At 36.1% G+C, this 24,894-nt stretch overlaps 1 protein-coding gene across 2 annotated transcripts in view; it reads right to left on the bottom strand.

Annotated features, from left to right (window-relative positions):
* EPB41L4A (erythrocyte membrane protein band 4.1 like 4A) overlaps nucleotides 1-24,894 on the bottom strand; it is a 635,814-nt gene that overhangs the window by 77,657 nt on the left and 533,263 nt on the right. For both annotated transcript variants that reach the window (XM_053701541.1, XM_053701542.1), the window contains exons 14-17: nucleotides 11,755-11,838; nucleotides 2,343-2,450; nucleotides 1,991-2,038; nucleotides 138-215 (exon numbers count right to left, since the gene is read on the bottom strand). In XM_053701541.1, coding sequence (XP_053557516.1) covers nucleotides 138-215; nucleotides 1,991-2,038; nucleotides 2,343-2,450; nucleotides 11,755-11,838 — 318 coding nt within the window. The remainder of the gene's footprint in view (nucleotides 1-137; nucleotides 216-1,990; nucleotides 2,039-2,342; nucleotides 2,451-11,754; nucleotides 11,839-24,894) is intronic.

The raw sequence follows: 24,894 nt of genomic DNA on the forward strand, positions 1-24,894 counted from the left end.
GTCCATATCACAATGGGGAACTGGAGTTTTAGGCTCTGTAGTTCATGTCAGTATGGATAGTAAAATGATACTTATGATTTCACATTTAGATTGTACTCTGTATGGTTTGTCTAATGGGTACACAGCAGGATAATTACCTGTTTCTCTTCTTCCGGTGTTCCCTATTGCAGTTCTCAGATTCACTTCCGCTGCTGGTGTTACACCGTGACCGTGATCTAGATTAGGCACAGCAAAATCAAAGCAAGAGTCCAATAAAAACCACAAACTAAATAAAGACCAGTTTACCAATACCTGTTGATACTGACACTACTTACACCTATAGCATAAATATATGGTACATATAATATTAATTGTCTATTTTACCCACTGGAGAGTATTAAAGGGAAAATAGTTTTTCCCTTAATGTGTTTCCAATTAAATTTTTTACCAGCTGCAGAATATAAAATTGATGATATTTGCTTTTTTAAGGTTTATTTGTGTATATGAATTAGCTGATTTTGTGTTTTGAAGCCACAACATAATAAAATGGGTTGAGCTTGTAGGAATAATCAGATCTCATTACTTTATCACATTATGTACATATACCTGCTTCTTTATCTTATATCTGTCCATAAACCAATCACCAATACTTGGAGAGAACAATGTAAAATTAACCTTATCTCTTCTATAACCCACTGGGAGGGTAATTTCTTCTACTAGCTGTGTTAACACAGCTTGGCCTTGAGGCTAAAAACTTGCAGGATGGGTGGGGATACCACAGGCTGAATAAACTATTTCAAATGCCAAGATAAGGACTGTGGAAATACTTGTAAACAATTTAATACACTCCAGCAGGTAAAGTGGATCATTGGGAACACATTAAAGGTGAGAATTTTTTTGAGTAAACTGTCCCTTTAAGTTTTTTACATTTAGTTGATAACATGTTAATTTTAAATTGTTATCTTAGACAGAGATAAGGTAAGAATGCCTTTGTGTTTATATAGTCATAAGTTAATGAGATATGTTCTTACAGCAAGTTCAGTCCATTTGAAAATGTTGTGGTTTCAAAGAGCAAAATAGCTGTTTCTATTTCATATACAAAAATAAACATAAATAACCTTTCCCCATACATTTTATACTCTGTAGCTGGAATAGAAAGTCATTAAAAACACATTGGGCCAGATTACAAGTGGAGCGGTATAGTTGAAAGTAAACAGTTCTTGCTTGCGCGCTATACAGGCATGCGTAATAAGCTGAACTTCGAATATCGCGCTTGCATTAAAGCATACCCCTATAGAAGCCAATGAAACAAAAAACTATAACACCCTACTCACGCGCAATCACGATTGCATATTCTCAAGTGCGCTAACATGACATGAAAATATGAATATTTTACATTCCAATGTTCTTCACATAGCAGAATATGTTCTATTTATTCATAAATACAAATTTCTAAATATATCTGATGGTATTTTAGTTATATATGTATAGATATGTATATTTATATGTCTGTAAAATAAATATATACACATATAAATTCATAAATACATCTGTACACACATATAAACATATATATATATATTCAGACATATACCTGTGTGTATCTCTATGCTAAAGCCCTTTGCCTGCCTTTTTTTCCCCAACACCTAAGACCTCATATCTTTGAGCCCTTATAACTTTTTTGTGCAATATTTTTTAAATAATTTTTATCAGATAGTGTTATTATGAGTGTAACTGTACTTTTAAATGTATTTTTGATGTGTTTTGCAACACTTTTTTGTTTTGCAAAACAGTTAACCAGAGCTCTCAGGTTGCGCTATACCGACGTGCTTTACCTTCAATTGCGCTCAAACAATTGCGTTAAGTTTAAACTTGTAATACGAGCGATACATCCATCATGCGCAAACACCCGCGATAAACCCCTTTTCACTTGTGCGTAACTGTTAGCGCGCCACTCGTAACGTGACCCTAAGGTGCATAGATTAGTTATATTATTTTCATATACACATACCTCCTTCTGTACTTTAGCTCTGAATCCTCACCGCTGTTTTGTCCTTTCCTACAGAGAGAAGAGCACAAGTCTGTTCACATAAACAGGCACATCAAATCCAATCCACTATTTTCAATCAATTTGAAATTAGCTATTACTTTAGACAAATCTATCAATAAATTTAGCTACAAACATCCCCATGGATTTTGTTTTAGAAAAAAAAGTCTTGATAAGCTTTTCTAAAGGATTGGAATATAGCCATACTTACTTTTTTTATTATTGTTTTATTCATTTTATTAAAGACTTGTTCAAAGCTCCAATCTTACATGTAAATTTCATATAGGCATCGCCTCTAAGGATAATGATAACTGACCTCCTCACAGGCTGTCCTGAGTCATTGTCACTCCCAGAATGGTTACGCCTCCGAGGACTAGGGAACTTTGGTGATTTATTTCGGTCACTGGGGGAATTATATAATCCACTAAAAAAAATGTAGAAGGAGTTAATGTTTGCTTTTACTGTACCTGCACATCTTCTGTCTCTAAAGTTAAAGGGATACTGAACCCAAATTTTTTTCTTTCGTGATTCAGATAGAGCATGCAATTTTAAGCAACTTTCTAATTTACTCCTATTCTCACATTTTCTTCATTCTCTATGTATCTTTATTTGAAAAGCAAGAATGTAAGTTTAGATGCCGGCCCCTTCTTGGTGAACAACCTGGGATGTTATTGCTGATTGGTGGATAAATTCACCCACCAATAAACAAGTGCTGTTCAGGGTCTGAACCAAAAATTGGCTGGCTCCTTAGCTTAGATGCCTTCTTTTTCAAATAAAGATAGTAAGGAGTAAAGGAGTAAATTAGAAACTTGCTTGAAATTGCATGCTCTATCTGAATCACAAAAGAAAAAAAAATTGGGTTCAGTGTCCCTTTAATGTCTGCACTATTGTAAATCCTTGGATCTATACAGTAGCATTTTGTTGAAATAGTGAAAATTAAATAGAGAATAAGGTACAAGTCTCTGAAAACCACATTGTGTTGGAAAAAGGCCAACAAATACACAAGATTATAATTCTTTACTGAGTTAAGCCCCTTCTCGGTCTGGCTTCAGTAAAAAATATATACTTTTAATTTTTAATAAGGATGTATTGATCCTACAGCTTTGTTTCCACAAGACCTAAGAAATTAACAGAATACCGTACTGAACTACAACTACATACTGTGTACAAGTACAATTACAATAGCATTATTAGGCAAATAGATATTTTTATATGAACGTAGGAATAATTTAAATAGACTGTATGATAACACAAGTAACAAATTACAGTTTAGCAATAAAATAAAATATGTAACCTTATTACAAACTAACCAAAAGGATTATAGCGATACGATCAGGAATTAGCTAATTTATACAATAAGGTCCAATACTGAGAATGTTTTAATGCTCCTTAGATAGAAGCCAACTTGTTATGAGAAAGTTAATATGGTGTATTTAGGTAGAACAAGACAGGTATTGCCACGTGCATTAACATTTCCAACTTTAAAAGGACACTGCATTCAAAAATGACATGTTGTTCATATGAAAGAGTAAACCTTAAAGGGACAGTATACACTCATTTTCATATAACTGCATGTAATAGACACTACTATAAAGAATGAGATGCACAGATACTGATATAAAAATCCAGTATAAAACTGTTTAAAAACTTACTTAGAAGCTTTCAGTTTGGCTCTGTGGAAAAGGTAGCTGGAAAGCCCACTGCAGGTGGGAAATAAGACACTCCCCCTCCCCCTTCTTTTGCATATGAAAAGACCCTTTACACAAACAGGAGCAAGCTGGAGAAGGTAGCTGACAGTATTAACATAAAACTTTGGGGCTTGGTTAGGAATCTGAAAATCAGAGCAATGTTATTTAAAAATAAGCAAAACTATACATTTATTTTTTTTAAAAAACTTTATGGGCTATATAAATAGATAATCTACAAGACATTTATGCAAAGAAAAAATGAGTGTATAATGTCCCTTTAAATACTTGTTTCCTGAATAAAACTATTAAGGGGGCAGTGCACTGGTATTTTTTCTTACTTTTTATGTGTTCCCATTTTGCCTTCTAAAATGTATTAAATAGTTTATAAATTGCTCCTTTACCTTTATTTCACTTGAAATAGCTTCTTCTGCCTGTTAAATCTGCTACCTTTACTGAAAATGGCAATACTGCAGTAATTGGTACAGAAAGGCTATGTAAACATAAGCCTGCAGAAAAAAAAATCACACTCCCAGTGGCGGGGCATGATACTGTATGTACTAAAATGTAAATGTTTCATTGTTATCTCAGATAGAGATAAGATAAAGAGGGATTTGTGTTTATATAAGGTGATAAGAGAATGAGATTTGTTCTTCCTGCTCAGCTCCAAGCTTATTTTAATGGGTTGTGGCTTTAAAAAAAAGAAAAAAACAATAATCACAATTTCATGTACAAAAATAAATTAAAGGAGAGATTCTGCAGCTCATATAGCAATTCACTGGAAACCAATCTTACTTACTTGTAATTGCAAGACATCTCTGTTGTGTTACTATAGACTAACATACACACCCAGTGCCCGTGCGATTAAAAGTAAAAATGTTTCCATTTTATGATATAAAGGAATTTTACTGCAGAAGTGAGAAGAGAAATGTTTGATAAGAGTCTTATGGACTAACGCAGAGTACTCTTTGCTTATTAGCACCCTCTGGCTTGTATATTTTTTGAAGACTAACATATGGCAAGTTTTTTAAAAACAAATTAACATACTTTTTACTGCAATTGTTTATCAACAGCCAAAATTCACCCACCATTTGCCTAATTTGGAAGAGCCATTCCGGGCTTTATTCTACAGACAAGACTAGCCACAGTCATAAAGCTAGTAAAATATTCACTGTTTTAAAGAGATCTGATAAATCCAATCAATGACATGTATGTAGCAGTGTTAGCCTTGATAAGTCAGCAGGGTACATTTCAAGTTCTAAAAATTAAAAATTGCTCAATTTTCAGAGCTAAATTACATGGAAAGGGGGCAAAATAAATAATTAAATTATATTGTAAAGTTGTTTCATTACGTATAACTAAACATTTTATATAAAATTCTCAGTGTTATTGTCAAGCTGTTTAAATTTAAATTGAAGCAAATGTGGCAGTATTAGTTGTATACTTCCTACTGATGTTAACTGGCCTTTAGGACAATCACCACGGCTCTATTGATAGAGCAGAACAAGAGTTTGAGTTTTGTTTATTCAGAACGAAAGCACACATTTTATAAAATGGAGAAAAAAAATCTGTAATACGTTTTGAAATGCCTTCTTTTAGATCAAACCAGGAAAATATAACTACACTGTCTATTTAATCATATGGCTGCCAAATAGAGCTGCAATGAAATGCAATGCAATGAGTTAATGCAGTGATATGCAATTGGCAGTCTGTTGAAGCACAGAGCTCTCTGGCAATGCTTTTTAAATTTGCATATGAAATGTATATGTGTATCTCTAAGGGATACATACAACACTAGTTTAACATTCAGTTCACACACAATGAGCATGACGGACAGGACACAGTGCTTTCGCACTTTATATACAGTTAGTTGTAAGGGCCCAGCAGATATCTAGATGTCTGTCTACACAATGTTATTGCAGCTCTATACTGCAGCTTGCGCACCTGCAGATTCCTTACTAGGCACCAGATGGCGCTACAGACAGAAGTTTTCACATTGTTACTCCACATAGAGACTATATCCTATCAAATAATACAGATGAATGCGAGCATGGGACATAAGTGTGGAATTAACACAATACAAATGAAGAGACTAGTAAAGCTTTGCAAATGCTACATATACCTGCTGAATGTTTCTATACTTTATAAGTTTCTTCATTAGATTCAGGACTCTATACACTGAGTGTAAATTACAAGTGGCGCGGTATTTCCCCCCCGCAATCGCGAAAACTCTGATAGAGTTAGGCTTTTTGCGTTAGTGGGGTTGCATTCGTATTGCAAGTTCCAAAAAATCCTATTTAGCGTTAACTGAATAGCGCAAAAAATCTAACAAGTTTTTGCGTGCATGTATTCCCCCATGGAAATCAATGGAGAAAAAACAGTGGGAAAAAACGAACAACCGAGATTGCGCATAGCATATTCGCATTAGCACATGTGAAATATTTACAATTAATACATAGTTAAAATCTTTATTAAATATGAATATTGCATAAATATGTTTTATCATGTTTTCATCTACTTAGTGGCAAAGGGCTCTAATGCATATATATATAAATGTAATATAGTTAAAGGGACATTAAACCCAAAAAATTTCATTAATGATTCAGATAGAGAATACAATTTTAAACAACATCCCAATTTACTTCTATTATCTAATTTGCTTTATTCTATAGCTATCCTTTGTTGAAGAAAAAGCAATGCACATGGGTGAGCCAATCACAAGAGGCATCTATGTGCAGCTACCAATCAACAGCTACTGAGCCTATCTAGATATGCTTTTCAGAAAAGTATATCAAGAGCATTAAGAAAATTAGATAATAGAAGTAAATGATGAAGTTGTTTAAAATTGCATGCTCTTTCTAAATCATGAAAGAAAAAATTTGGGTTTCATGTCCCTTTAACAGCGCCAGATACAACAAACATGCTCACTATTCAGATCACTTAAAACAAGATCTAATACAAGAGATAGCAAAAGTGAAAAATAGAAGCGCCAATAGGCTAAAGTTTGTAAAAAGGCAATAAAATTGATTTTTTTAAATAAATAATTACATTTATTGTAAATACAAGAACAAATCGAAATATATTAAAACAGTGAAGCAATTCTCCAATAAATGTATAAATGAGCCCCAATTAGGGGATTGGTACCAGAAAAAAACATTTCTAGCTAGTGATCCCAAATATAGTGCGAAATAGTGGTCCTCAACTACTTACAAAGTACTTAGAATAGTCAAAAAAGTGTCCCAAATAGAAAAAAGAGGGATGAGTCCATTGACTTAAAAAACAAAATGTAGCGAAAAAAGAAAAAATTGTTAATAATTAAGTTTGTAAATCCATGTATTTGTGTGAAGAAATCTTGTGGATAGTAAATTAGAATCTCCACGTTGAAAAACCTAAAAAGGAAATAAACAAAAATGTGCAAAATCTCCTAAAGGGATTAAACTATTTAGAGAATTGCTTACCAAATCCGAGAAAACTTGAGCCTCAGTGTCTAAGAAATAGTCGACGCGTTTCAGCCCAACTAGGGGTCTTTATCAAGACATCTCAATGCACATATATATATATATATATATATATATATATATATATATATATATGTGTGTGTGTATATTTGTGTTTATGTGTATGTATGTCTGTCAATACATACTGTATATACACATATAAATACATTAATACATATGTACACATATATAGACATTTATATATACATACATATACATCTTTAGCAATAAATATGTATGTGTTACAATGTTAAAGCCCTTTGCTTGTCTTTTTTTTCTAACACCCGAGATGTCATATCTTTGTGCCCTTATAACTTTTTTGTGCAATATTTTTTCTAATAATGTTTATTAGATAGTGTTAATATGAGTGTAACTGTACTTTGTAATGTATTTTTGAAGTGTTTTGCGCATCTTTTTTGTTTCAGAAAACAGTTAACCACATGGTAAGGATTGAAGCGTAAATGGCGATTGCCAGTGCAATGAAAAAGGCTTGCAAAAAGACAATATTGTTTACACAACACTGTTTGCGCCTCACTTGTGATCTAGCCCTGAATGTTTAGTTGTGCTGTAGGTGGATTACAAGTGTATCACACTAGCCACAGACTTTATATTGCATCCTGTGCTGTACCATCTATAAATATATACAGGGATAAACAGCACCAAACAACTTGAAGCACAGTATCCTGGGCTTGCCAACTCCAATATACACTTATAATGGAATCCAGCCTTAGATAGGAACATAGGAAATGCTTTATTAATACTACAACATGGGTTTAACATGACTAAGGGGCAGTAAGTGGCCCGAAATGTTGTCTTTTAAACCTGTGTTGTGGTATTAATAAAAGTTTTCCTACGTTCCTATCAAAGGCTGGATTCTATAATTCAATTAAAACATTAGAGCGTCTACCCTGACCCCAAATATTCTCCTACATAGCCCAATCTCAGAACTATGAGTTAAGTCACAATGGTTGCTGCAAAGGCTGATCTATGCACAGTGACTTATATGTATATTACCAGCCCACAAAATCTTGCTTTAACAGATATTGGATCCATTGGTCAATATGTTCTCAACTACATCAACCCAGCAAGCCTATTTTACTCGCTATCTGTTTAACCCCTGCAAAGACTCTAAACACTGTTAAAGTCATCTCTAGAGAAACAATGCAGTACTGGGAGCTAGCTGAACACAACTGATGAGCCAATGACAAGAGACAAAAATATATGTGTAGTGACCAATCACCCAGTAGCGAACTACAGCTTTGAGCCTGTGCTTTTCAAAAAACGGATACCAAAAAAAACAAAGTAAATTTGATAAAAGAAGTTCATTTCAGTTTTTTAAGGTTGCATGACCAATCCATGAAAGTTTATATGGACTTTTATTCCCCTTTAAAAACAAAAATAAAAACTATTTCTAACGTCATTGTCTTCATTAAATAACCAAAGCACATAAAAAATAGATAACACATTTGCTCACACTGTAAGCTCCCGTAAGACCAAAAGCGCAGTGATTTTACTGCTGTTCAAATATAGTGAGGACTGTTAACAAAAAGAAGCTTTAAAACTAAATTAGTAGCAAAATACTTTTAATACTATCACAAAACCACAACATACGTATTACAGTAAACAGTGAATGCACTAATTCTCCCTTCAGGTTGTATACATCATTAATATCTGATGCTGACTTCATCAAAACCAGGCAATTGTTTCGAAACAAGTTGATATCCAATAAAAAAAAAGTGTGTACTATGAGTATTGCTTGTAAAGTGTTATGTGTGCAGACCCAGATGATGTAACACGTATTGGTTATAACATCAAATAAAAAATAATATATTTATGATGACACATATTCAGGGTATATATTTATGATGACACATATTCAGGGAGTATATTCAGGGTATATATTTATGATGACACATATTCAGGGAGTATATTCAGGTTATATATATTTATGATGACACATATTCAGGGAGTATATTCAGGGAATATATTTATGATGACACATATTCAGGGAGTATATTCAGGGAATATATTTATGATGACACATATTCAGGGAGTATATTCAGGGAATATATTTATGATGACACATATTCAGGGAGTATATACAGGGAATATATTTATGATGACACATATTCAGGGAGTATATTCAGGGTATATATTTATGATGACACATATTCAGGGAGTATATTCAGGGTGTATATTTATGATGACACATATTCAGGGAGTATATTCAGGGTATATATTTATGATGACACATATCCAGGGAGTATATTCAGGGTATATATTTATGATGACACATATTCAGGGAGTATATTCAGGGTATATATTTATGATGACACATATCCAGGGAGTATATTCAGGGAATATATTTATGATGACACATATTCAGGGAGTTTATTCAGGGAATATATTTATGATGACACATATTCAGGGAGTATATTCAGGGTATATATTTATGATGACACATATCCAGGGAGTATATTCAGGGTATATATTTATGATGACACATATTCAGGGAGTTTATTCAGGGAATATATTTATGATGACACATATTCAGGGAGTATATTCAGGGTATATATTTATGATGACACATATTCAGGGAGTATATTCAGGGTATATATTTATGATGACACATATTCAGGGAGTATATTCAGGGTATATATTTATGATGACACATATTCAGGGAGTATATTCAGGGTGTATATTTATGATGACACATATTCAGGGAGTATATTCAGGGTATATATTTATGATGACACATATCCAGGGAGTATATTCAGGGTATATATTTATGATGACACATATTCAGGGAGTATATTCAGGGTATATATTTATGATGACACATATTCAGGGAGTATATTCAGGGAATATATTTATGATGACACATATTCAGGGAGTATATTCAGGGTATATATTTATGATGACACATATTATTATAAGCACATTTTCTAAGGCTCCTATTGAGCATGTGTGAAATTGCACAGTATACACATATATGCACTTTGTGATTGGATGATGGCTGTCACATGATAAAGGGGGGAGGGAAATATTCTACTGCTCATTTCAAATTCAAAGTAAGTGCTATTACATTGCCTTTTTATTGTATATTGGACAAATATTAAATTCTACTGTATTTAGTGGTGCATGATTTAGATTGGGCATGTCATTTTAAACAACTTTCCAATTTACTTCTATTATCTAATTTCCTTTGTTCTCTTGGTTATGCAAAACTGGGGAATGGGTAATAAAGGGATTATATATCTTTTAAAAACAATAAAAATTTTGGTGCTTAGTGTCCCTTTAAGAGCAATTTTAACTAACTATCCTTGGCCAGCGTGCTGAGAAGGCTGTTCCTGGTGACAACCTTACATATTGATACAAGAGAATCAGCCAATTATCTACAGTCTTTACAAGTATTAAGAAATGTGGGTGCCAAAGTGCTTATGGGCACCAGAGAAAGAAATCGAACCCTCACGTCCTACCAAAATAATGCTTTTAACACTAAGAAATAAAGTACCTTGCATTTATCATTATGGCTCATATCACGACCTCAATTTGAAATGACTTGGTATGAGAGATATTTCCAGTCATGCATTTGGAAGAGTATGGTTTTAACATTTGTTGCATGCAAAATGAGTGATCTGAAATATAATAAAGTACACCCTTTACACACAGCACCTGAGAGTGAAGCATGTGACCCCACCCTGGTATCACATGCCATGCTGGGATTGAGCTTTGGGAAGCCAATAAAAGTGTCATTATTATTTGTTTTCACAATCTATGTAATCAAACAGGTTTGGAAGCTTGTGCCTGTTTAACTATATAGATTTGTTTTACCATTTACTTTTTGTATCTCTTCATCAGCTCTTCCACACTATCAACATAAGCTAAAAGAAGGATGTTTTACCAATTTTCAAATAACTGCAAGTAATAGACACTTCTATAAAGAGTAATATGCACAGATACTGATCTAAAAATCCAGTATAAAACCTTTTAAAAACTTACTTAGAGGCTCCCTGTTTAGCACTGTTGATTAGGTTAGGCTGGGACACCTAGTGAAAGTGGCTGAGAAAGCAGTAAGAGCTCATATGAGAAGCCCCATTACACAAACAGCATGTAGACTTGGGTCTAAATCTGATACTTTGGGGCTTGGTTAGGAGCCTGAAAATCAGCACAATGTAATAAAAAAAAAATAAGCAAAACTATACAATGTTACAAAAACACTCCTAGATGGGTTATAAAAATGGATCATCTACAAAGCATGTATGCAAATAAATATCTATTGTACAGTGTCCCTTTAAACTGTAGTAAGAAGGAACACATCTGTAATATGCAGATATACACACCAGTCTTATAAGAGTTGTCAATTTTCAGAAAGATACATTTTCCCCACAAACATTTAGGAATCAGGTACATAATCAAATAGCAACCTAGAGATTAAGTGATAAGTAATTAGGAGCAAAATAAATATTTGCAGGAAGTGGTCATAATTACAAACCTTGATTCCTGCTATTTATTAAAACATTGATGCAACTGCAACACTACATACCTAGGAGAGCCATTTTCTTCCCAAGGTGCACTTGCTTTACTTCTTTGGGTATCAGGACTATTATCTCGTTTTGCTTTCTTGGAGCTAAGACACAAAAAGGTAACAATGTTACATGAGCAAGGGTGTTACATACCAGTGACTTACAAATATTACACAATTATTAACTGTCTATGGGTTTCTGTTAAAAAATAAAAAGTTTAGCTTAAATAAAAATGTAAAGGGATATATAAGCATCATTGTACTATAATAATTTCACCCCTTTAACGTGTTCCAAGTGATCCATTTACCTGCTGGAGTGTATTACATTATTTGCAATGTCTCCTTTACCTTTACTTTGCCATTTGAAATAGTTGATTTTGCCTGTTGTAACTGCCTCCTATATTGAAAATATGAATACTGATGCAGTCTCTATAGAAAAGCTATACAAGCAGAAGACAATAGCACTAATTACATAGGGGATGAGAGATAATTTTTTTGTACAGGTATACCTCACTTTACAGCGCTTCACTTTACAGCGATTCGCTAATACAGCTTTGTGGAGCTGAAGTTCAACCTCCAAGAATTTTGAAACAGTGCTGTAATCATCGTAAGATTGTGAGAAAAGTGACTGGCACCATTTTGTTATGCTTAGTTCACTCTGTTTACAGCATTACAGTGCAATCTGTGCCTTAGTGCTATAGTCTGGCAAATTGTACTACAGTAATTGTCACTATTTTACAGGTACAGTATTTATTGAATACTAATTAAATACTGTGCTGTGCTAGTGTTAAACTATATGTAGCACTATTGCACCCCTAATATTTGTTAGTTCAAACTTGTTTTCAAGTCTTTAAACACACTGGCAATTGAAAAGAAAGCTAAAACTGCCTTGTTTCACTTTAAGGCGGTTTTCACTTTACAGCGGGGCTCCGGTCCCTAACCCGCTGTATGAGCGGGGTATACCTGTATCTGAAATAGCTGTTTTTAATCACTTGAACCCCCATTTCCATACCTAACTTTTTTAACAAAAAGAGATAACAAACAGATATCTGCTTTCTGATGATTCTGACAATTTAAATGGGCATATAGTTGAGAACAATAAATGTAAGTTTTACTGAGCAAAACCAGCAAATTCAAATACAATAATAAACATGAAGGAACCATTTTGCCTAAACTTGCAGCAAGTATAACAAGTAATTTGGGAAACATTAAGGGTAAAGAAACTGGGTAGTACAGTGTCCCTTAAAAAACACATATTACTTTTTTAAGCAATATACTCAACATCTGTTAAAAAAACAAACACACAGACATATATATGTATATATATATATATATATATATATATATATATATATATACACACACACACACATATATAAGATATGTGCACATCGTTTCTGAATGAATCAGAAAGTACTTGGTTGCAAGCCCCATTTGTCTCTTTTCAGAGCCGCATTCATTCTTGTAGAAGTGCAACACTGTGAGATAGGGATATAAACACACAAACACACACGTTTGTGTGTTTATATATATATATACACACACCTCAATGATTCCTCGATGATACCAGTTCCTGACTCACCCAAAATCCCCCAATTGCAGCACAATGCAACCCTTGCAACACTGCCAACCCTTCACTTCACAAGGATAAAAACAACTAAGTTTTTCTTCAGTACAGGAGCATCCATTTAACAAATTACAGAAAAATATGTCTTTTATAACAATTTTCTCTTTTTAGATGCACAAAGAAAAAAAATGTTTTGCATCCCTTTAAAATATGCAAATATAAAAGTCACAGGATATATACTGTTCACAATTAGCTTTAACAATGTGTAAACTGAATATAATAAATGAAGATTACAAAACAATATGACTGAATATTGTGGTGTCTTTGAGTTAGCTGCAGGTGTTGTCAAGCAGAATATTGGACTATAATTACTAGGAGCTACAAGTTTCAAAACTTTTTTTCATTTCATAATGGACAAATCAAAAACAGTTCAGAGAGAATAGTTTTACATCATTTTAGATGTTTTCAAAATGTTGTTACCAAGAAGGGGAGGCACATAAAGTGACAATCAGTTTATGATAACTTATAAATAAATACTCCCCCCTTCACCGACTCAGCCTGGATCACCCATTGTCCTACCCGTCACAGACTGTGGATGTGCATAAAACAAGATTGAAATCCAAAACTACTAATGAAGATGGTCAGGAGTAAAGGACTGTAAATAAGGTAGGAGGGGAACACATAATATGTCAATTAGCCAGGGGCACAATAATACCGTAATGTTCCCCTGTATCTGCTTTAAAAATGTAATTAAAATGGTTCAGGATGGATTGATTGAAACCAACACATTTAAATAATTGATTTTGTTCAAGTTTCCCACTGATTTATCTTCAATCTCATCATTAAAAAGTTCCAAAATACAGTCTTCCCCATGTAGAAGTCTGTGTACAGTATAATTATTCAGCTACTTTTTATTGTGAACCTCATAATGTGTTTCAAACTGCAGATACCATACCACGAAGAAACACAGTTTACTTAAAGAAACATTAAAGTATTTTTTTCTTTGTTGCCTCTAAGGGAGGGAATTGTGAAAATTTGTTTTGTTTATTTATTTAAGTATTTAAATAGTTCCTGTATGGTGCTTGACTGTTGTCCTTCTCATTAGCTAGTGAACATTTTGCCCTAGATTAGTGATTTTCAACCTTTTTTTTGCCACGGTACATTTTTTTAACATTAAAAAATCTTTCGTCACACCACTATCCCAAAATTTTACAAAATCACACATTGTAACCTGATACAGCATATATATATATATCATAAAACTGGGAAAAGAGAGAAGGCTGTACCGGTATAAAGTGCAGCCAAAAAGACCAGGACACCAAGCAATCACCTTAAATAAATAAAGTACCAATAGATATCATAAAGTTGCAATTTAATCATAAATGCACAAAGCAGAAAACATCCTAGATAAATTACATTTAGATTAAACACATAACGTTAAGACACACATAGAGAACAAACAAAACACATCACATGGGCCCCTCATTCAGCTCCTAAACAATGACCTAAGCAGACAAAACAGTCCAGTTCAAAGTAGAATTAAACACCATTCAAAGTCACAACAATTGTAAATCCACATCTGCATGCAAATGAGTGAGATGAACACATGAAGTATATCAGTTATGATGAATGATATTGATGGTAAATGAAAGTAATGACTGTATGAAGCAGCACAGCAGTGATAATAGCAAAGCAATCAGCAATGGAAATGATAAATGAATCACTTAGGCCAGTTTAGAGCATTCAACTTATTCAGCAATCCTGTAATCCTAGAAATCTAGACACCTAGTATGGGGTATCCACATGAGAGAGTTCATACAGGGGGCGAGTAAACCGGATATTCAAACATCCATATAGGATAATAGGCAGTTCGTACCCAACTCTGAAACCCACAGATAACAATCACGCAAGTGACCAGTCCCAATATTACTCACTACTCCTCCACACTTCAGCTGTCTGTACAAGTACGTGAAATGACACAGGTAATGCTGCTCCAGAAAGAGGTGGGGGGATCCCACGGACTAAACCGCTGCAACTTTATGATATCTATTGGTACTTTATTTATTTAAGGTGATTGCTTGGTGTCCTGGTCTTTTTGGCTGCACCTTATACCGGTACAGCCTTCTCTCTTTTCCCAGTTTTATGGTAGTATTATGGTAGTACACCAGGTAGCATATCCCTATATTAATTATTATATGATTGGTTGAGCCTCCTCATTTGTTCTTTTTGTGTTCTTTATAAATAAATAAATATATATATATATGTATATGAACAATTTAGTCAATTCAATTCAATTAAGCTTTATTAGCATGACAGTCACTACAACTGTATTGCCAAAGCTAGAGGCACAATAATAACAATCAAAAGTTCCACGTATTGAGGCTGTTAGGGGGGTACCAGTGATGAATATAAATTCTTAGGTGATTGCAGTAGTTCCATGCAAGTAAAAGTTCCTCTTGTTAGGACAGTAAGCAGTGCACAAGTATTGAGCCCAAAAGCAGAAACTAATGGGGCCCAAGTGATCCTACTGGTAAAGTCTCTAAGCCTTGGGGGCACCAGTATAAGAGTTTCACAATCAGTGCAGGATAAGCATAAATATGGGGCCCACAAAAGAGCATCAGGGCTTGGCAATCAGATGATGAGAGTAAACTGAAAAATTACAAAAGTTAAGCCAGGAGGGCAAATGGCATAAAATGCATATGATGGTAAACAGAAAGGTCTCACCCAGTTAAAGCAGATGTCTTCTTCTCTATGCTGGAACAATATAATTAATATCCAGGGCAATTCTCCCTGAGCTTGATAATCTAGGAAGGGGAGGTAAGTAGATCTGTAAAACTGCGACTGTCGGAGTGTGTAGGCCGCAATTGATCAAAAGACCTCTGCAGACACAGAAAGAAAATGGCGGCACTCTCCTCCATTCTTCAAGGCGACTATTAATCCGGACTCCGGTAAGTAACACGTACCTCCTGTCCAGTTACCCCGTTCGGAAGCTTGGGAACAAGTGAATGTAGACTCCTAGGCCTCAGAGTAGGCCACAGTGATATGTGAGCTGTCGACCCCCGGCACTAGCAGTCCTCCACAACAGGGGCCAGAGAAGAAAAAAGGACTGCAGTTGTTTGCTTGACCTCTGGAGCGAAGCCCCGACCCTCCGGAGTGTTGTATATCTTTTTATTAGATCTCTCAGTAGTCCTGGTGGCTATCGTAGCAGATAGCAGATGCCTTCAAATACATGCGCCGCCACCCAAATGTGCACTGGCTTGACGGGTCTTCTCTTGCTCAGATCTCCTTGATAGGAACTTTTGTAATGCAGCTGAGGCAAGTGAAATCTCCAGAGTGGAGTCCCAACCCTCTGGAGAACTGTGTGGGAGTTAAGAGAGTCCCTGCGTGTCCGAATGAGTGTGTAGGGTAGCAGCAGCTACCGGCTTCTGTTCCGCTTCAAGAGTGCACTAAAGCAAGAAGGGACCAATTCACACCTGACGATCTCTCACGGCACAGTGGTTGAAAATCACTGCCCTAGAGGGACGTGTTGTGAACAAACTGTTACTTTAAAAAACAAAAAACTCTTTCAGTGGACACAAATATGTTTTGCCGTGATTCATTACACATGGGGAGATTTCTCTAGAAAGTGAAGCACTGTGTTAAGTGTTTACATCACATTCTAAAACACGATTGATATCTTTATATTTAATTGAAAAATACCCAAGAATGATGTTTTATTCTTCACAGTAAATAATGGAAGTATGACAGGTGTTGAAAGGAATAATAATAATGATGTTACACACATTGTGCTATAATAATGTTTGTCTGCCTGTCTGTCACACTTTAAGGTAGACTGTTTGGCATTATCAAATATTATCATCTATTTTCTTCTAATAAGATGCTGTTTATATGTCTTAACTGCATCAGTTGTATTTTGACAATAAAGAGAGTAACATTTCTTCTCACATGATAGCATGAAAAAAAAGCATGTGAAACATTATACAGGCAAGTGGTCTAATGTTGGTTACTTAATGTTGGTTTTCTTTCATTATTTGGATAGAACATACAATTTTAAACAACTTTCCAATTTATGTCTATTATCAAATTTGCTTCATTATCTTGTTATCCATTGCTGAAGGAATAGCATTGCACTACTGCAGTTAGCTGAACACATCTAATTAGCCAATCACAAGAGACAAATGTGTGCAGGCACCAATCAGCAGCTAGCTCCCACTAGTGTAGGATATGTAAATATTATTTTTCAACAAGGGATACCAAGAGAACAAAGCACATTTGAAAATAGAATTGAATGTAAAAGTGTCTTAAAAGGACATGCTCTATCTGCATTATGAAAGTTTAATTTTGACTTTCCAATCCCTTTAAAGGGACAGTAAAGTCAAAATGAAAACTTTATGATTCAGATTGGGCATGCCATTTTAAAACAACTTTATAGGGGGGGCATATCCGGACCAGCACCTAAGATGGCCACTGTCTAGTAAGCTCTGCTCTTAAAATTCTCAATCTACTAGGAAATCTAAATTATCCTAACTCATCCAGCACAGATTCACATCTCACAAAGTAGAGAATGCTTTCCTGATCGAGATGATACTCGTTTCATATTGGGGGAATATAAACATTTTTTAAGAAATATTTTTCTTACCTGGGGTTTAGTCTTTTTTTCAATTGACTACTTGCAAGTGCGGGCGGTATTAGGCCCGCGGGTGCGCTAAATGCTAAACTTTATACAGAATATCCTTCCTCAGATATTGACACTGACAAATCTACTTTTTTATTTAAAATAGAGTATATGCGTTCTTTATTAAAAGAAGTGTTAATTACTTTGGATATTGAGGTAACCAGTCCTCTTGACGTTCAGTCTAATAAACGTTTAAATGCTGTTTTTAAACCTCCTGTAGTTTCTCCAGGGGTTTTTCCTATTTCTGAGGCTATTTCTGATATGATTTCTAAGGAATGGAATAAGCCAGGTACTTCTTTTATTCCTTCTTCAAGGTTTAAAAAATTGTATCCTTTACCAGCAAAGTCTATAGAGTTTTGGGAAAAAGACCCCAAAGTTGATGGGGCTATTTCTACTCTTGCTAAACGTACCACTATTCCTATGGAAGATAGTACTTCCTTTAAGGATCCTTTAGATAGGAAGCTTGAATATTATCTAAGGAAGGCCTATTTATATTCAGGTCATCTTCTTAGACCTGCAATTTCTTTGGCTGATGTTGCGGCTGCATCAACTTTCTGGTTGGAGAATTTAGCGCAACAAGAATTGGATTCTGACATATCTGGCATTATTCGCTTACTGCAACATGCTAATCATTTTATTTGTGATGCCATTTTTGATATTATCAAAATTGATGTTAGATCCATGTCTTTAGCTATATTAGCTAGAAGAGCTTTGTGGCTTAAATCTTGTAATGCTGATATGACATCTAAATCTAGATTACTATATCTTTCTTTCCAAGGTAATAATTTATTTGGTTCTCAGTTGGATTCTATTATTTCAACTGTCACTGGGGGAAAGGGAGTTTTTCTGCCACAGGATAAAAAACCTAAGGGTAAATCTAAGGCTTCTAACCATTTTCGTTCCTTTCGTCAAAATAAGGAACAAAAACTTAATTCTCCCCCCAAGGAATCTGTTTCCAATTGGAAGCCTTCCTCAAATTGGAATAAATCCAAGCCATTTAGGAAACCAAAGTCAGCCCCTAAGTCCGCATGAAGGTGCGGCCCTCATTCCAGCTCAGCTGGTAGGGGGCAGATTAAGGTTTTTTAAGGATATTTGGATACATTCTGTCCAAAATCAATGGATTTAGAGCATTGTCTCTCAAGGGTATCGAATAGGATTCAGAGTAAGACCTCCTGTGAGAAGATTTTCTCTCTCTCGTATCCCAGTAAATCCAGTAAAAGCTCAGGCTTTCCTAAAGTGTGTTTCAGACCTGGAGTCTTCAGGGGTAATCATGCCAGTTCCTTTTCAGGAACAAGGTTTGGGGTTTTATTCAAATCTATTCATTGTCCCAAAGAAGGAAAATTTATTCAGACCAGTTCTGGATCTGAAAATTTTGAATCGTTATGTAAGAGTACCAACTTTCAAGATGGTGACTATAAGAAATATTCTGCCTTTTGTCCACAAAAGACTTGCAGGATGCATACCTTCATATTCCGATTCATCCAGAACATTATCAGTTTCTGAGATTCTCTTTTTTAGACAAGCATTACCAATTTGTTGCTCTTCCATTTGGCCTAGCAACAGCTCCAAGAATCTTTTCAAAGGTTCTAGGTGCCCTTCTCTCTGTAATCAGAGAACAGGGTATTGCAGTGTTTCCTTATTTGGATGATATCTTGGTACTAGCTCAGTCTTTACGTTCTGCAGAATCTCACACGAATCAACTTGTGTTGTTTCTACGGAAACATGGTTGGAGGATCAATTTACCAAAAAGTTTCTGGATTCCTCAGACAAGGGTCACCTTTTTAGGCTTCCAGATAGATTCAGTGTCCATGACTCTGCCTCTAACATACAAGAGACGTTTAAAATTGGTTGCAGCCTGCCGACACCTTCAGTCTCAGTCATTCCCTTCAGTTGCTATGTGCATGGAAGTTTTAGGTCTCATGACTGCAGCATCGGACGCGATCCCCTATGCTCGTTTTCACATGAGACCTCTACAGCTTTGTATGTTGAACCAATGGTGCAGGGATTATACAAAGATATCATAATTAATATCCTTAAATCCCATTGTACGACACTCTCTGACGTGGTGGATAGATCACCATTGTTTAGTTCAAGGGGCCTCTTTTGTCCAGCCAACCTGGACTGTGATCACAACAGCTGCAAGTCTTTCAGGTTTGTGGAGCTCTTTGGGGATCTCTGACAGCACAAGGGGTTTGGAAATCTCAAGATGCGAGATTACCAATAAATATTTTAGAACTCCTGCAATTCTCAGAGCTCTTCAGTTTTGTCCTCTGTTAAAGAGAGAACTGTTCATTTGTTTTCAGTCAGACAATATCACATCAGTGGCATATGTCAATCATCAGGGTGGGACTCACTGTCCCCAAGCTATGAAAGAAGTATCTCGGATACTTGCTTGGGCGGAATTCAGCTCCTGTCTAATCTCTGCGGTGCATATCCCAGGTGTAGACAATTGAGAGGCGGATTATCTCAGCCGTCAGACTTTACATCCAGGGGAGTGGTCTCTCCATCCAGATGTGTTTTCTCACATTGTTCAGATGTGGGGTCTTCCAGAGATAGATCTCATGGCCTCTCATCTAAACAAGAAACTTCCCAGATACCTGTCCAGGTCCAGGGATGTTCAGGCGGAAGCAGTGGATGCGCTGACACTTCCTTGGTTACATTTTCCCGCCTCTAGTTCTCCTTCCAAGAGTGATCTCCAAAATCATCATGGAACAATCATTTGTGTTGCTGGTGGCTCCAGCATGGCCACACAGGTTTTGGTATGCGGATCTGGTTCGAATGTCCAGTTGCCAGCCTTGGCCACTTCCGTTAAGGCCAGACCTACTGTCTCAAGGTCCGTTTTTCCATCAGGATCTCAAATCATTAAATTTGAAGGTATGGAAATTGAACGCTTAGTATTAAGTCATAGAGGTTGCTCTGACTCTATGTTACAAGCTCGTAAATCTGTCTCTAGAAAGATTTATTATAGAGTTTCTTCTCATAAATTCTCTTGGCATTCTTTTAGAATTCTTAGAATTTTACAGTTTCTTCAGGATGGTTTGGATAAGGGTTTGTCTGCAAGTTCCTTGAAAGGACAAATCTCTGCTCTTTCTGTTTTATTTCACAGAAAGATTGCTATACTTCCTGATATTCACTGTTTTGTATAGGCTTTAGTTCGTAATAAGCCTGTCATTAAATCAATTTCTCCTCCTTGGAGTCTTAATTTGGTTCTGAAGGCTTTACAGGCTCCTCCATTCGAGCCTATGCATTCTTTGGACATTAAACTACTTTCTTGGAAAGTGTTGTTCCTTTTGGCTATCTCTTCTGCTAGAAGAGTTTCTGAGCTATCTGCTCTTTCTTGTGAGTCTCCTTTTCTGATTTTTCATCAGGATAAGGCAGTTTTGCAGACTTCTTTTCAATTTTTACCTAAGGTTGTGAATTCTAACAACATTAATAGAGAAATTGTTGTCCCTTCCTTGTGTCCTAATCCTAAGAATTCTTTGGAGAGATCCTTACATTCTTTGGATGTGGTGAGAGCATTGAAATATTATGTGGAAGTTACTAAAGATTTCAGGAAGACTTCCAGTCTATTTGTTTTATTCTCTGGTCCTAGGAAAGGTCAGAAGGCTTCTGCTATTTCCTTGGCTTATTGGTTGAAACTTTTGATTCATCAAGCTTATTTGGAGTCGGGTCAGGCCCCGCCTCAGAGAATTACAGCTCATTCTACTAGATCAGTCTCCACTTCGTGGGCCTTTTAAGAATGAAGCTTCAGTTGATCAGATTTGCAAAGCGGCAACTTGGTCCTCTTTGCATACATTTACTAAATTCTACCGTTTTGATGTATTTGCTTCTCCGGAAGCAGTTTTTGGTAGAAAAGTTTTTCAGGCAGCTGTTTCAGTTTGATTCTTCTGCTTTTGATTTGAGTTTTTTTCTTCCAATTATGAAAATAAACTTATTTCTTTTTTGGGTTGTGGATTAATTTTTTTCAGCAGAAATTGGCTGTTTTTATTTTTATCCCTCCCTCTCTAGTGACTCTTGCGTGGAGTTCCACATCTTGGGTATTGCTATCCCATACGTCACTAGCTCATGGACTCTTGCCAATTACATGAAAGAAAACATAATTTATGTAAGAACTTACAGATAAATTCATTTCTTTCATATTGGCAAGAGTCCATGAGGCCCACCCTTTTTATGGTGGTTATGATTTTTTGTATAAAGCACAATTATTCAAAATTTCTTTTGTTGATGCTTTCTACTCCTTTCTTTATCACCGCACTGCTTGGCTATTCGTTAAACTGAATTGTGGGTGTGGTGAGGGGTGAATTTATAGGCATTTTGAGGTTTGGGAAACTTTGCCCCTCCTGGTAGGATTGTATATCCCATACGTCACTAGCTCATGGACTCTTGCCAATATGAAAGAAATTAATTTATCTGTAAGTTCTTACATAAATTATGTTATTGTATCCTAAAAGAGCTCCTATATTGGACAGTTGGGTCTTAAAGACCGGTTCCTAAGAAATCACCGTTCAGCATTTTCCCCGAGTAACCGGGTACATAGAGATTACACTATCATCTGGACACAATGAACATCCCTATGGAGGATTTTAATGCAGAAGTGAAAGCCCTTTTAAAAGCACTGGAAAGACGGATGCTACAACAATTTCAAAGCCTGACACGTGCTATACTGTTGGACGCTGAACACGAGGAAAAACCCACAGCATCCATGGCGGGGCCAGAGGAGTTGGGTGATAGGTGCACATAGCCCAACAGCCTCATAACCCGATCAGCTATTGATAACAGCACCTTTATTCATGAGCCACAACAGCTGCGAAATACCTACTCCCTATCATATTCCAGAGGAACCGACCGGTCGGCAGGATAGAGTAAAGCATAAACCGCTGAATTTTCAAGAGGAACCTGTAAAACGAGCCGGGGAGCAGCAGTCCATGGATTACAACCATAAAAGTGGTGAACCGAATGCTGGGGAGCAGCAGTCCATGGATTACAACCATAAAAGTGGTGAACGGAATGCCATTGTCACCTACAGCTCTCTTTCTGCTTTGGGCGACACTTTCACTGGCGGTTCCACGGCTGTAAAGCAACATAGGCCTCACCTTACCAGCCTCTCTGAATCCTCTATGACCCGATCTGAAACTGTCCATCCCATATGGCGTCCAAGACTCTCGCAAGTATGGACACCCGGAGCTGGGCTCTTCCTAGATGATCTAATTGATCTCACACGATCCGGCAGGCCTTCTACATTACCAACTTCTACCTTGGATAAGACGGACAATCTTGAGAGGTGCAAGACTATCGGTCACTTGAAAAGAGGTGTGGGTTAGTGAACACAGACGCAGCTGGAGAGATGTTGCTAGCACTAGAATCTGTTAGCAGGCGGTTTAGTTACCTCTGTGCAGCTCGTCTCCCAGATCTTCTGACCAAAGATACCGCTACCCTAACACTTTGCGACCCTGATTTCAGAGGGCCAGCCTGAATAACATCAACCCGGGACTGAGATGGTATCCTGATAGGTTTCCTCACAATCCTACCGGGTAACAACGATTTGGACAGTTTTGTTGCGGTGTTCTTCACGGGTTTACAATTATGTTTAGATTCTGTTATAGTGGTAAGGGGCACGAATCAGAAGTATGCGTGATATGTACTTGATATCTGTCTTGATGTTTCATGTATATACCTGAAGTCAGGCATGTTTCCCTCTGACGGTATGACAGGATAGATTTCAGTGAGTTCACCTTTAAAATTTTACAGATCACCACATTAACTTTTAACATACCTGACATTTACTGCATGGTTTGGTGGGCAAATATATAAGAGTAGCTTCTTGGGGTTACTAGCCATTTAGGTACCAATCATTACCCTACATAAGAGGGATGATCGACTCATATAAAGCAGATACTAATATGACATCCACTGATGAGAGTTTAATTACTTTTAATGTATAGTTTACATACACTTAGGGAACATTAGGGATAGCTCATCCTTATACTTCAGATATAACTTCTTACTACTACCCTTACTATGCCCTGTGATTTATGATATCTGATATATTACATAGTTTACTTGATACACTAGTAGATACTGATTTCTCATCATCTCTTATCTGAACCTATGCTTAAGTCAGATTGGATCTACATTTTATCTTGGGCTGAGAAGTACATGAGTTGGCATTTATCTTTATTATTACAAGTACATCTCACTGGAGCACTATCTTTCCCTTCAAAGTCACAATCTCTTTTTGATCAGTATAATGGATAGGGATGTGTATATAGCACTAATACTAACCCCTGCTGTCAGCATTTGACCCTAGTTTTACAAATAGCTAATATCACCCCAAAAATGGTTACGTGCAACTAAGAGCTGTATTTCGGAGGACAATATCATGAGGCTACCATGTGGATGTTTCACTACCCTTCAGGGGTTGGCAAAATAAATTCAGGGCTTGCTCCTTGCCTAAGTATAATCCATATGTAGAGTTATAACATTATCAGGTCCTCCCTCCCACCATTGTAACTCACATTTATTATGCCTTCGTTATTCAAGGGAATCTTCACTAAACTATACATCTTATATAATTATACTTTGTTAAATTTCACCTAGGTTATGGTTTGTTCCCATTATTATCCTAAGACTCTCCAGATATAGTTCTATCTCCTAGCTCCCTCCACTACTGCAACACTGCCCTTTTCTAAGTTAAATAGTCTCACCTCCCGCACTCATAAGTAGCACCCTCTAAATACCTAGTTAGGGAGAAATTTCTATAGACACGCGCTAACTTGTCAGGCTCTTATGTAAAGAGGGCGTATGTACCCATTATAACAGGCCTACTTATATACCACCTCTTAATGCAGAGGCAGCCGCCTTAAAAGAATACATATTCATAGGATCTACTTCCTAGCAGACCTCAGATTCATCATGTATT

This window comes from Bombina bombina, chromosome 2, assembly GCF_027579735.1.
Source record: "Bombina bombina isolate aBomBom1 chromosome 2, aBomBom1.pri, whole genome shotgun sequence".
Taxonomy (NCBI): Eukaryota; Metazoa; Chordata; class Amphibia; order Anura; family Bombinatoridae; genus Bombina; species Bombina bombina.